The sequence below is a fragment of the Nyctibius grandis genome, chromosome 1 (assembly GCF_013368605.1).
Source record: "Nyctibius grandis isolate bNycGra1 chromosome 1, bNycGra1.pri, whole genome shotgun sequence".
Classification (NCBI taxonomy): Eukaryota; Metazoa; Chordata; class Aves; order Nyctibiiformes; family Nyctibiidae; genus Nyctibius; species Nyctibius grandis.
In genome coordinates this window covers 32,041,576-32,054,795 of record NC_090658.1, presented here as the reverse complement: position 1 = coordinate 32,054,795, position 13,220 = coordinate 32,041,576, and the positions used below count along the sequence as shown (strand labels likewise).

Genomic DNA, 13,220 nt, shown 5'->3' with positions numbered 1-13,220 from the left:
AAAGCCCTTCACTGCTCCTTAAAGTAGAGGCTAATAATGGTGAGTCAGACACATTCCTGTGACAGCATTTGTACAATTTAAGAAACCTTCTCAGCTGACTGAAAAGTGAAATGGCTTCTCTTCAACCACTTAATATCAGTGTAACAGCATCTATGGCTACAACCCATGGTTTAATCTCTGGTTAAAGTATGGCCAGTTAATACGGCTTCAAATAAATGACTATTTCTACCATATCAAACTTGCAGCCAAAAAAATGGGAGTTTTCTTTTTTAGTTTGTTTAAGTGTCAAGAAAAAGCCTAAAGCTGCAGCTGTCAGCAGTGCTTAAACTGGTAGACAATTTTTTGATGATTCGCCCCCCCCCATTTTAGAGAGACAGGAAAAGGAACATTTTGAGGTTAGAGTACCATGTTTTATATTTCAATCTAATGTCACAAGCATCTGATAGCTCATTCACACATAACGTCAAGAGCAGTTCTACAAGATCTTATTCTGACTTACAAGACAACTATTCTTCCTGGAAAGCTGCCAGTGTGTTCTTCAGATGACGGAAAGCATTAAATCTGACACAGGTTCTATGATTATTTAAGGGTTTTCATCATTTCTGCAACGCATGTCTATGCCTAAACTGTACTTACTCCTCAGCATATTCTTCTAATCACATATTCTACGCTTTATTGACCCACAGGCTTTGATATAGTTGTCTGCTGGTTCAGATTAAGGAATTGGGTTTTTTTACTGCGGAATTCCCAGCAGGACAAGCTGATGCAGTCCAGATACGTACACTTTTAAAACCTATTTTAACCAAGTCTGCATATATAGTTTAAAACCAGATGTGTTTAAAATAGTTCAAATCAAAGACTAATTTGCAAGTTTACTGGAGATGACAAGGTCAGCCAGTTTAGGTTAGTATTTGCATCGTTGCTAACTCTTGCAATTTTGCTTGACTTCTTCCAATATTTAGTATTCAGTATAAAACCCAGGCTGCTGGAACCAAGAGCTTTCATGAACTTCTGTACTTCAATTTTTAGAAGACGTTTCCAAACCTTACCTATGTACAAAAAAAAAAAAAAAAAAAAAAGACAATGATACCCAAGCACCCAATTCTAAAAGCAAAATGCACAAAAAATTAATAAAAATGAATTAAGACATTCCTTTAGAAAAGGATTTCATAATTTAAAAAACAGCTATGGGGTGCAGAGGCGCTAAATTTTTGAGAGTTTCCTATTTCCACTTCTTGATCTGTTTGGATATCAGTAACTTGGGAGACCTCTCTCTCTTTTCTTTCAAAATGTCACATAAAATGTTGTCTGCAAGCAATCAACTTATAACCTACTTTTTCATGGAGCTAACTTCAGTTTCTTTGCAATATTAAGCTTTCTTTCTCGCTTTTCTAGGGAGACAAGTGCTTTGAACTGAAAACGTGTTACAGTTGACCAGCTTTATTTACCTTCATAAAATCGTTTCAAACTCCTCTGCTGATAAAGAGTATCAGAGTTCATGATTTCCCATGCGGGTTACTGTGAAATGTTGCTTTTCTGGCAAGGCTAAGGCCGAGCCACCTAGCACAGCTGAAAACACAAACCCAAGCTCCTCTTCTCCTTAAAGTTACAGACAGCTGATCAAAGCTCCAGCAGACAACACGTTCAAACCTCTCCCCGTTCCCACAGTCTTCTTTCAAAGTATTCTTTGCAGGGCTGACATCACCCGGGCCCAGCCGCCCCCACCGGCGGCTCCGCTCCTTCCCCCCTGCCCCCGCCGCAGCCAACTCCTCGCCTCGCTTCCCTCTGCTCAGGGCCGAGAGCTCCTCGCCGCCGCGCCTGGCGCCGACCCCACTTCTCCTGTCCCGGCCTGGAGAGAGACGTGACACCCGCTTTCCTTGGCCTAAGGCAAGAGGGGTGGGGTGTATCCCGGCCCAGCCTGCCCTTGGGAGGCGCAGGAAGCCTCAGCTCTGCCCCGGGCACCGTGACGCCCTACGCTCCCTTGACCTCGGGGTCCCTCTGTCCAGTGAGGGCAGGAAACCGGCCCCGCGCCGGGGCCTGCCGGGCTCCCCCGGGTACTAACCTGACCAGGTCGGTCATACAGGATCCCACAACCACCACCTCAGCGGCCATGGCGCCAGCGGCGGGGTCAGCCCCAAGCCCCGCAGCCCGGCCAAGGCGCTGCCTGGGCCTTGGACCCTGGACCCGGCCTTCGCGCCAGGCCCCGCCGCCGTGGCGGCGGCGGCGGCTTCGCCCGTTGCTACAGGCGACAGGCGGGGGAGGCGGTGGCAGCCAGCCCGCAGGGGCCTTCGGCCGGGAGGGGTGCCCCTGGCGAACGCCTGCTGGCAAGGCCGCCCCCTCCCCACCTCCCCTCTTCCCCGCCCCGCTCCGGCCGCGAGGCAACTGCAGCCCAACGCCTGCGCGGCGAGACCATCCGCCCAGGCACTGCGGCGGCCGCCAATATCGAGGCCGGTGAAGACCCCTCCGGCCTGGGGAGCGGCGGCGGCGGGGCCGGAGGCGCGCACGCCGCGCGGCGGGGCGGGAGCGCGCACGCCGGGCGCGGGTGGACGGGACGGGCGCGTGGCTGCGGCCGTTGCTAAGGGGCTGTGTTCCGGCCGCCGTAGGTATGGCGGGGCCCGGGACGGGCCGGGGAGGGGCGGGCGGGAGCAGCGCCCCTGCCGGCCCCGGGGGAGCGGCGCGGCGGGCGGGCGGGCTGGCTGGCTGGCTTCTTCCCCGGCCCCCGCCCCCTCCGCCAGCCCCGGGGCGCTTGGGACGAGGAGGTGGCCGGAGGCCGCGGGTCCGGCCTGGAAGGAGCAGGCCAGGAGGCGGCGCGGGGGCCGGTGCGGCCCGGGGCGACGGCTGGCCTAAGCACCGCCCGGCCGTCGCCCAGCCCGCTCCCGGGCGCCGCCGCCGTGGCGGGGCGGGGCAGCACGCAGCGCCTGTGGTGTCGAGCCCGCCGTCTTCGCACGGGGAGGCCCCGGCTCGTCGCTCCGGCACGTGGCCTCGGGAGCGTCGCTGGGGCGGGGGCGGTGAGCCGGCGGCCGGGGCCCGGCTGGGGAGGGAGCCAGGCCTGGCGCGGCACGGTCCGGTCTGCGTTCGTCCGTGCCAGGGCTGAGGGAACTTGGGGGTTTACGCAGGGCTCCGCAGACCCACGTTACCGATCGCATTCCGGGCTGGCAGGCGGGGATGCGTTCGGACGCGGTGGCAGGAGGTGGAGGTGTTCGTGGGTCGCCTCTTTCCCTGTCACCCAGATGCCTCTTACTGTGGCCCTCAAAGTGAAAACCCCCAAAGCAGACTGCAGACAGCCAGCTGAGAGGGTTAGACAGGACAGGTTCCCTCGCGCTTCAAGGCCTCCATCACGATATTCATCTTCGCCGCCTTATAGTTTCACGTAATGCCCAGAGTGTTGTTAGTGGTGTGGGAACAGAGTACCTCACATCCGGGCGCTCTCTGGTGCCCAAAGCTGTGCCTGGGATTTTATGGTTACTGTGAAGACTATGAAGCATACGTTACATTTGCCTGAAGTCGTAATGATAGGCTGGTGAATCTAAAAGGATTCAACTATTAGTTTGTTTACTTCTTCCAAATGTTTTGTTTTGGGAGGGAAGCAGTCTAGTGAATTTTGTTTTTGTTAGTTCCCTTGAGTTTGTTTCTGTTTTGTTTCCAGTACTGTGGGAAAATTAAGCTGGGGAAAAAATACGTAGATGACAACTGAAGCTTACAAAAATGGTACTAATTGTGTTATAGTTTGTAAAGACCTTTGTTTACAAAATAAATCGGTGAGTTTAATTGATAGTGACCCTTTAAGTATTGTGTGTCTGGCTTGTTGTGTAGAAGGTATTGTGGATCGTAAAGAAATGATGCAATAAAACCAGGAAAAATGCCTAACATTTACATCTTGTTTTGACAATATCTGCATGTTTTATTAACAAAAAAATAAGGAATTTCATTCTGCAGTTCATTTTGGAAGGTGCATCTGTTCAACTTTGATCACCACTTTTATCTCTTACATCTCACAATTCTACCCTTGTAACACAGTCCCCTTAAAAAGTGTCATGATCAGAACCAGTTCTGAGATCTTTCTGTATACCCTTAAGATTGCTACGAAGATAGCATGTTTTTCATGGTGTAAGAAGTTCTTACCTTCATCAGTCCAGCACCCCCTCTGCTTGAAATCGCTGTCCCCACAGCAGAGCCAGCAGACTGACGTGTGTGCCCTGTTCGCCACACTTGTGCAAAGTATCATTTTAGTTTAAACTCATCTTTATTAGCGGTTCAATCTAAGCCACTGGACTTTGCGTTGAAACAGGTCAAGTATGGGCTTGTGTTCTCTCAGTTCCTCTGGGGAAGAATAAAGGTGAGTAGGCAGTAATTTTTGGTAGAAAAGTAACAAACAGGAGGTAGCATCTTCAATTGCTGTAGGTGTTTACTAAGCAAACTTAAGTTGTTGCCCATTGTCAATTATGGCAAATCATATATGTAAAGAGAACACGTTATATGTTAGGACATGGATATTTAGTCTTCAGCTTCTTTGGTGCCATAAAATATAAGAAACAGTGTATTAAAGATAATTACTGGTTTTAGGAAGACTTACTTTATTAGTCTTTTTGTTTGCCTTAAAGTGCCTGGCCTTTGCTTAATTCAGATACATTCTGAATAGCTAGGATAAATAGTCTTGTCTGCTTCTTACTATTTCAGTGTGAATGACTTTCATGAGAACAAAATGTGTAAATTTAATGTTGCTACCAGTTACAGGGAATTACCAGTTTGTAGAATATCCATTAGTTACCAACTAATGCTTGTAAACTGAGTGTTAGAAACAACAGAAAATTGCAACTATTGCCTTGAGTTGTTCACACTGTCTTTATAGAACAATTAATACAACAGTCCATATGCAGTATTTTGTAAGGAGGTAAATACAGTATGTACTGATGTTTTCCAATGAAATGGATGTTTTAAAAATATTTTCTAATGGTCAGAGTTTGTGTGAGCTCTTCTGCCCTGCTTGCCAGTGACATGTTTATGTTACCCTGAGTCATTTATGGCTTTGTTTTCTCAAAATGTGAAGTTCAGTTAGTTTTCAGATGGAACTCTGTGCCGAAGAATATTGATCAAATATGTTAAGTTAGCATTTTCATAGGTTACTTACTCTTCTTTTCTCCCACTTCTACCAGTCTGTTGTTCGCATTCTCTAGCCTTTGTGGTGCGATGAGTTAAAATATATGCATGCTCAGTTTCTGCATTTCAGCTAAAAGCAGCAGGTTCTTGAAGTGTGCTTAGTGACCTAACTGTTTTAGCATAAGGTCGCACAATTGCAAGCACTTCTGAAAAAGCCACGCTTAAAATGTGGGTACATCAGCTTCCTGATCTGTTTTGTGAGTGAAGATGCCTTTCAAAGAGTGTGGTGATACTGCTGAAAGAAAAGCAGCGTTAGCCTTTAAAAGGCATCGTGAAATGCTGTGAATAACTACCTAATGAAGTAATGTAAAAGTAATACTAATTATGGCTACACTAGTGGTATTAGAAATTACAAATGAGAATACAGAGAGATAATCAAACCCTTGGTCCCATTGCAATCAGTAGTGTAAGTCCCATTGATTTCAGTGGAAGCAGAACAAACGTGACTTGTCAATTACAGACTCCTCATGGAAATGCTCACAAGAAGGGCTAGGCTGTGAAGTGTCAGAATGGCCATCAATTTTATTTCACTTTCTCGTAGGGATAGGATCTTAGTTAAAGGAGCCTAGGACATAAGTCTGTTTTTATGTTGACATTGAATAAATGGGCTTCATTGAATGTTACAGAGGTAGGGGAAAAAAAAGTTACCTGTCTATGTTTTTGTCATAAACCTGTGCACATTTCAGTTACTCTACACTCCTGATCATTTTCATGCTTAGCATTTTCCTCTGATGTTTGTGGAGTGCATGTGAATTTACATCAAATAAGTAGGAATTTTTTTTTTTCCCCCCTTACCATCCCTGTGCAGCTCAAGACAAAAGGAAAGGGGAACATACTAAAATGTCACCTGAAGTTGCCTTGAACAGAATTTCTCCAGCACTCTCACCCTTCATTTCCAGTGTGGTCAGAAACGGAAAAGTAGGACTGGATGCTACTAATTGTTTACGGATTACAGACTTGAAATCTGGGTAAGTGATTCTGTGAGTTTGTTCCTCATCCAAAAATAATACCCAACCCCTCACAGTTAAGATGTCTCTTCAGGACTGAATTTTACTAGGTTTGTGTGTATTTAAGCATTTCCAATATATATCTGGAGCTGACATACTAGCTAGATTATTTTTTGTCTTACTACCGTTTTGTAGTTTGGGAGACCTAATTTGTCATATTGTTGGCAATAATAACCTTGTTAAAACACTTTCATTGCTGCCACTTGATAGTGCTGTTTTTCAGCAGTGAGATAGTGATAAACACTTTTTCCTGTTGTTTATCACTTGCTTACTGGATCTTTTCTGTAAATTAAAGACTTGAAGATAAATTTGTGTGACCTTACCTGTAGTCATGAATATGCTAAATAAGCAAAAAAATTATCTTTTGCTTTATCTGACTTCCCTCAAGATCAGTACATCAAGTGGCTGTAGGGCCAAGTGTTTGAAGTAGGCCAGGCTACTGCTTTTATTTTTAGTTCCAGAAGGGTTCATGAAGATTTTCAGATAGTAATAAAGTTTGGGATCCACATGTACGAGGGGATGCTGGTGTGTAACTTCTGTGAATAATACATGGGGGCAGTGAAATGCTAAAAGTAGAGTTTACTTTAGACATTGTGCAGAGAGGGGAGACTCCCAAAGTGGCTGATAAAAGAATACATAAGATCAGACATGCAGAAATTGCTCTATTCTTTTTATAGTTGGGCATCTAATGGCATTCCCAATTCAGATATTCATTTGATAGTGGAGTTGAGAGTCTGGGATTACTTTAGCTTAAGGTGTCTAAATCACCGCTTTTATATGAACTACTGCTTTGTGTATAATTTTGAATCATAGCATAAGCCAATAGATCTTGGGAACCACCACAAATCACTGTTGTTTAAAATTTAGTTCTGCTGAAAACTTTGTTTAATATGCTTCTGTAGGCTACTTTGTTAGGGTTTCATGGAGAGTTTGGGAGGTACTTTTCTGGTAGTTAAAATGCCTTTTCAGGAAGGAGGTGTGAATTCTTCTAGGGTTGGTTTGAAAGGAACCATTCCCTCCCTGTGAGGTGCTGTGACGGAGTACAGATTTACTTGGAGCTATAACTTTGTTACTGAAGCTACAACTTTGTTATTAGTGTTGTCTGGCTTGGCGTTTAGTCTTGCAAGTTATGTGAGACAGGCTGAGCAGTTAATGCATCTGCTGCTATTATTTCACGGTAGATCTTGCTTTCTCTAGAACTAGTCTTCTAGGAAGGCTCAGATGGGAGCTGTCTTACATTTTTCCTATTGAATCTGAGAGCAAGGAATACAAAAAAAGGTAGAGATAAAACACAGCTGTAGTCTGGTGGTGAAGTTATCAGCTTCTTGGGAGGGTTATGCTCTCTGCCCACTGAATGCTTATGCTGCCTGCCTGTAAAATAATAGATTAAAATAATATAAAGTGATGTTTTCTAGCTGACTCTTTTCAGAGGTATTTTTAATAAGTGTCTAAAGTTTTTGGCCAGTGATCTGCTGAGAAGATCTTGAATTTGCTTTGATAAATCCTGAATGTTTATTCTTTAAAAAACAAAAAACTGTGCCAGTCACCCAAACCCAGTGATTCAAATTGTATAGTAACTGTGTTGAGTATGGCATCTACAACACAAGTACAGCCCCTGAAAGAGGTTGTCCCATAGCTTGTTTAAAGGCATATGCAAGGGCTAGCAATATTTATTTTTTTTCTTGTTCTGGAATATAGAAATGAACGTTGTTCTTTATGTTGAGGCTTTTTTATGGCTTGAGGTTATTAGGAGCTGGAGTTCGCATAATCAAGGTTCTGCATTTAGTTGAGAATTATTTTTAAGGTGTTTTTTTTTGGTACAAATATGTTTCTTAAAAGCATTATTCTAAACAGGTTTTAATAGCAATTGCTTGAAATTTCTTTGAAGTGTAAATTTCATGCATGTGGGTTTTTAGGAAAGATTTTTGTTGTTTGTTACAAATAAATCATTGTTAGCTTATTTATAATAGAAAATTTTGACTTTAGGCATCAGCGTGGAAATAAAGTTCCTTGTGATTTAGTGCTTTATGATGTTGCTGAAGAGGTAAACTGTGTAAAATTACTGAACGTAAGATGGTTGCATCACAGAATTACAGAGAAGTCCCTGCCATAACTCAAGACCTATTTCAGAGGTCTTTAACCTTTGATATAGGATCCTTTGGGACTCCACAGACTGTTTTTGAGAGGCCCATGTCAGTTCATTAATAACAAAATCCTGAACCGATCATATTGTCAGTAGATTTAAATTTGTTGCCGGATACTGCCTCTAAAGGAAAACTTTGTAGGGCTTTGAGAGTCCAAAAATGGATTGAAAACAATTGATCTACTCTCCTCCCCTATCCTCACATGACAAGATTATTCAAACCCCTGTATACTTTCATTCGTCTTTTTTAAAGAGAGAAATGACAATGCAGAGGAAATAACAAGCAGAGGCAAATGTAGGTGATATCCACATGAAGATACAGAAGTATAAGGACATAGAGGTTGGACATAAACAGAAGGAGAATGAGGAGAACAGTTGTTAAGAGTAATGAGGATGATGAGGATGAGGTTCAGAACATTAATTGCAAAACTCCCTTCAGTTTCAGTGGGGCTCAGTCAAGCTTTAAACATAAAAGTGGAACAGGAAGGTGAGGAGGAGGTGCTAGATTAAGTATTTGAAGTTAAATAAGAAGCAGTTCTTGATCTCAAATGAATATAACCATTTATAAGTACTATCAGTTCAGAAACTTTGCTTTTGAATAGTGGTTGTATGTTTATTGACACAGTTGCAGGTTTATAGCCTATCATGTCAGTTGATTTTGATTTGTAAATGGCAAACATATTAAGCCTTTACTGATTTGAAAAGTCAATCCATATGTCAGATGGTTTTAGTAAGGAACTTATTTTGCACTTGTTCTGACTTATTGTTAAGATTGACTACTTAGTTTTGTTGTGTTTTATAAACTGTATTAAAGAGCTGATGTTAGATTAAAAGTATGAAGTATGCTGATATGTTAATCTGCGTTGCTTGCAAGTGTGGGAGGGAAATATGTCATAGTAAGGAAATCCTATTGTTTTGCAGACTTTGAGTATGTAAATGTTTTATAATAATATGTTACAGTTCCATAATGTCTGTGTGTTTTACAAACTTATTAGACAGTACTAGTCTCACCAGACACTTACATATTTAAATCTATGAGTAGGACCTTCAGGATCAAGTCCTATTTATAGGAATTATATGGCCACTGCTGATGCAGAGTGAGTAAAGATATGTGGGTACCCCTGAACTGAGCTCAGCAATATGGCATGACAGGAAAGAAGGAAACTCTTCAATGGAAACAGTAATAAAAAGTTAGGTGGCCAAGTCTGGGGAGCTATTACCTTCTTTCTTGTAAAAAGGGCTCCACGCTGAACAAAAATAGAACCTGAGTGTTAGGTCTCATCTGAAATATAGCACCTTTAGCAGCATCGATTCTGGTGATAAGAAAACCCTGGCAAGCATCTCTGTTGCATTAATAAAAGACGTTATTTGAGATGACAGAGTGGATCAAAGCATTTTAACTCTTGCATAGGGTATTACCTTGTTCTAGACCCAGAGAAAATACTGCTGCCAATTGAGTCAATGCCATATATTGTATCATTCAGTTAATCTCCAGTGGTGTCTCTTTGAAATAATGACCCATCTTAATTAGGTATTAAAATCTACTCATAACCAACTGAGTTGTGGCTAAGGCATTTTTCTTAGCATTTATACATATAATCATGGGAAAGATGTTGAATACAGAAAAGTGATTATTAGGTAGATGTAGAGGACATTTTCCTATGTGAAGGGTGTTTAATTATTGTATAATGTAGAATCCAATTATTTAAGAGGCTGCTGCTTTTCCTATGATGTGTTACACTAGTGAAAAACATATCTGTGGTGGTCATTGCCTTTGAGAACTTTTTTTTTTCCCTACAGCTGTTCATCAGGACCCATGTTTGAGCTTCAAATTATGCTGCAAGCCTGTTCTTACTCAACAAACTTTATTTTGTTATTTAAATTACTTTGATGTGTTGCACCAGGCAGAATTTCAAAATGAATACAGTGATTTAAAGCTGCGTATATTAAGATTTTATTTTTTTAGATATTCCTTCATAACAAAATTTTAAATTTCTTACTTGTTTGGTTGTGCTATTCCACATTTATGAGGAGATTAATTGTGGAATTTTTATGTAACTGGTTTGTACTAAACCATGTTGGTATTTTTTTCTTTGCACCTGTCTAATTTGCTATTGATTTCTGCCTCTTTGCTTGATACTGAGCTATGTTTACAGTTAGTTATGTTTCTGAAAGAAACCTATATGAAGAGTGGTCAAAAGAATGTAGTACTATCTGGAGCAGATTTTAACATGCAAATTTACTATCAAGCTGTAATAAGGTATTTATAACTTTATTGCCCTGCTTCCTAGTGAGCAGTGATGATTTACTTTTCTGTGTTATCAGGTAGACTGCAATATGCTTTGGTATTTCCTTTTCTTTTGGGCATTTCCCTTTTTAAAGTAAATATGCATTTTCTGTGAGTATTTCATGAAATAATGTTGTTTTTTAACTGTGAAATACTATTACAATACTGTGGTGGTTATTTAAAGCTTTTGCTTGATCTTTTGCGTTTGATTAATTTAAATTGAAGGATTCTACTTCAGTTACTTGGGGAAAGTTCACATTCCATCATTCACATTGATATCTGTAGGTAGATTTTTTTTTTTAACATGTATTTTGTTTATGTATGAGGTTTAATGAGTCTGACTCTTCTGAACACAATTACTATGAAAAGCTGTTTTAAAAAATAATTATGTTCTGAGTAAAATGTATACTTGAAATGATGTGGCAATTTCTAGGAGAGGTGTGGTCTTATGAGTCCTTTACTGCTATATTGGATAAGTCATAAACTATTACTTTTGCACAGAGCAGGTCATTTCATTCCAGTTTCTGATAACAAATATGTTTCTTCACTACAAAGAATCTTATTACTAGTAGCTTGTTGTCACTTGAGCAAAATTTAATAACCTGAAGCTCTGATGGGACAATGCAAGAGAGTTGTCACTGTGGAGCAGCACTTGGAACGTCAAACAGCAGGTTTTCTGTGCTGGTCCAGAAAGACTGACTGTCTCCAAAATTGCTCTCTTGCGTTTGTTTCTTAGTGTTGAAAAGCAAAGGCAAAATGTCTGTCTGATAAAGATCTAAGTGTAGTGCAGACATTTGGTAATGGTTTTGTACATATTCTCTGGAAAGCTTGGCATTTTTTACACCAATTTTAAACAAGGTGCTTGAAGTTGTTTAGAAAAATGTATGTATTTGTCAGTTTCAAGTGCTATGAGTGAAGAAAGGATTTTAAAAAGTAAAGGTAGTATTAGATAGTTGTGGTAACTTGGATCTAGTTTGAAAGACTACATACGTTTTCCTAAGATTTGTTCAATTTAAATACTGCACAGTATGTCTTTGCTGGTGTTTTTAGACTGGAACAGTGAGTGACTTCCTTTTGTCTGACCTTGAAAAAACTGAATGTAATGTCTACCAGTTTTATGCTTTAATAAAAATGAGAAGGAACTATTTGATACACGTGCCAACTGTTTAGTTTCTAATTTGTTTAAAGAGAGCTTCACATGATGTAGTACTAATATATCTGTCAAATACAGTTGGAAAGATGTACCTTAGCGAGGTATTTAAATGTATGTTTTGGCTGTCTGTACCTTGGTAACTCATTAAACACTCCTTGAAAGCTATGTGTGTGCTAATACATTGTAGGTCTCTGTCCAGAACTTTCTACTGTTGTAACAGATGTCTGTCTTATTTCTTAGCATTGTGCATCACTGCAGGAGAAAAAATTCCTAAGACTTTATTTTTTGTTGTAAAGATAGCTAAAAATCTAATAATTGGGTGCCTGGTCCAATTTCTCCCCCTTTTCCAAACCCTTGCATCACACAGATGCAGCATTTGTTTAATGTAAGCTGGACGGATCTCTACATACCGTGGATCTTGTATCACAGAATCACAGAATAACAGAATGTTAGGGATTGGAAGGGACCTCGAAAGATCATCTAGTCCAGTCCCCCTGCCGGAGCAGGATTACCTAGGTCATATCACACAGGAAAGCATCCAGGCGGGTTTTGAATGTCTCCAGAGAAGGAGACTCCACAACCTCTCTGGGCAGCCTGTTCCTGTGTTCGGTCACCCTCACCGTAAAGAAGTTTTTCCTCATATTTAAGTGGAACCTCCTGTGTTCCAGCTTGCACCCCTTGCCCCTTGTCCTGTCAATGGATGTCACTGAGAAGAGCCTGGCTCCATCCTCATGACGCTTGCCCTATACATATTTATAAACATTAATAAGGTCACCCCTCAGTCTCCTCTTCTCTAAGCTAAAGAGACCCAGCTCCCTCAGCCTCTCCTCATAAGGGAGATGTTCCACTCCCTTAATCATCTTCGTGGCTCTGCGCTGGACTCTCTCTAGCAGTTCCCTGTCCTTCTTGAACTGAGGGGCCCAGAACTGGACACAATACTCCAGATGCGGCCTCACCAGGGCAGAGTAGAGGGGGAGGAGAACCTCTCTCGACCTGCTGACCACACCCCTTCTAATACACCCCAGGATGCCATTGGCCTTCTTGGCCACAAGGGCACACTGCTGGCTCATGGTCATCCTGCTGTCCACTAGGACCCCCAGGTCCCTTTCCCCTACGCTGGTCTCCAACAGGTCTGCCCCCAACTTGTACTGGTACATGGGGTTGTTCTTGCCCAGATGCAGGACTCTACACTTGCCCTTGTTATATTTCATTAAATTTCTCCCCGCCCAACTCTCCAGCCTGTCCAGGTCTCTCTGAATGGCTGCGCAGCCTTCCGGTGTGTCAGCCACTCCTCCCAGTTTTGTGTCATCAGCGAACTTGCTGACAGTGCACTCTATTCCCTCATCCAAGTCATTAATGAATATATTGAATAGTACTGGTCCCAGTACTATTGGATGCATATTACATATCACCAGAAACTGAGAAAACTTGCTTTTAGTTTTTATTCTGCTGAGTAGAGAAGAATATATTCCT

The 13,220-nt window shown here is 42.1% G+C and overlaps 2 protein-coding genes across 3 annotated transcripts in view; one reads left to right on the top strand and one right to left on the bottom strand.

The window, feature by feature from the left end:
- The window catches only part of RBKS (ribokinase), a 70,032-nt gene extending 67,750 nt beyond the window's left edge, over nucleotides 1-2,282 (bottom strand). Inside the window, exon 1 of one of the 2 annotated variants that reach the window (XM_068416050.1) lies at nucleotides 2,063-2,282. In XM_068416050.1, the coding sequence (XP_068272151.1) occupies nucleotides 2,063-2,112 (50 nt within the window). In that variant the 5' untranslated portion in view covers nucleotides 2,113-2,282. The remainder of the gene's footprint in view (nucleotides 1-2,062) is intronic. The other variant, XM_068416060.1, reaches the window with a different exon arrangement.
- Nucleotides 2,283-2,518: 236 nt separating this feature from the next.
- Nucleotides 2,519-13,220, top strand: part of BABAM2 (BRISC and BRCA1 A complex member 2) — a 176,354-nt gene continuing 165,652 nt past the window's right edge. Inside the window, exons 1-2 of the mRNA XM_068416036.1 lie at nucleotides 2,519-2,603; nucleotides 5,966-6,125. Coding sequence (XP_068272137.1) covers nucleotides 5,998-6,125 — 128 coding nt within the window. The 5' untranslated portion in view covers nucleotides 2,519-2,603; nucleotides 5,966-5,997. The remainder of the gene's footprint in view (nucleotides 2,604-5,965; nucleotides 6,126-13,220) is intronic.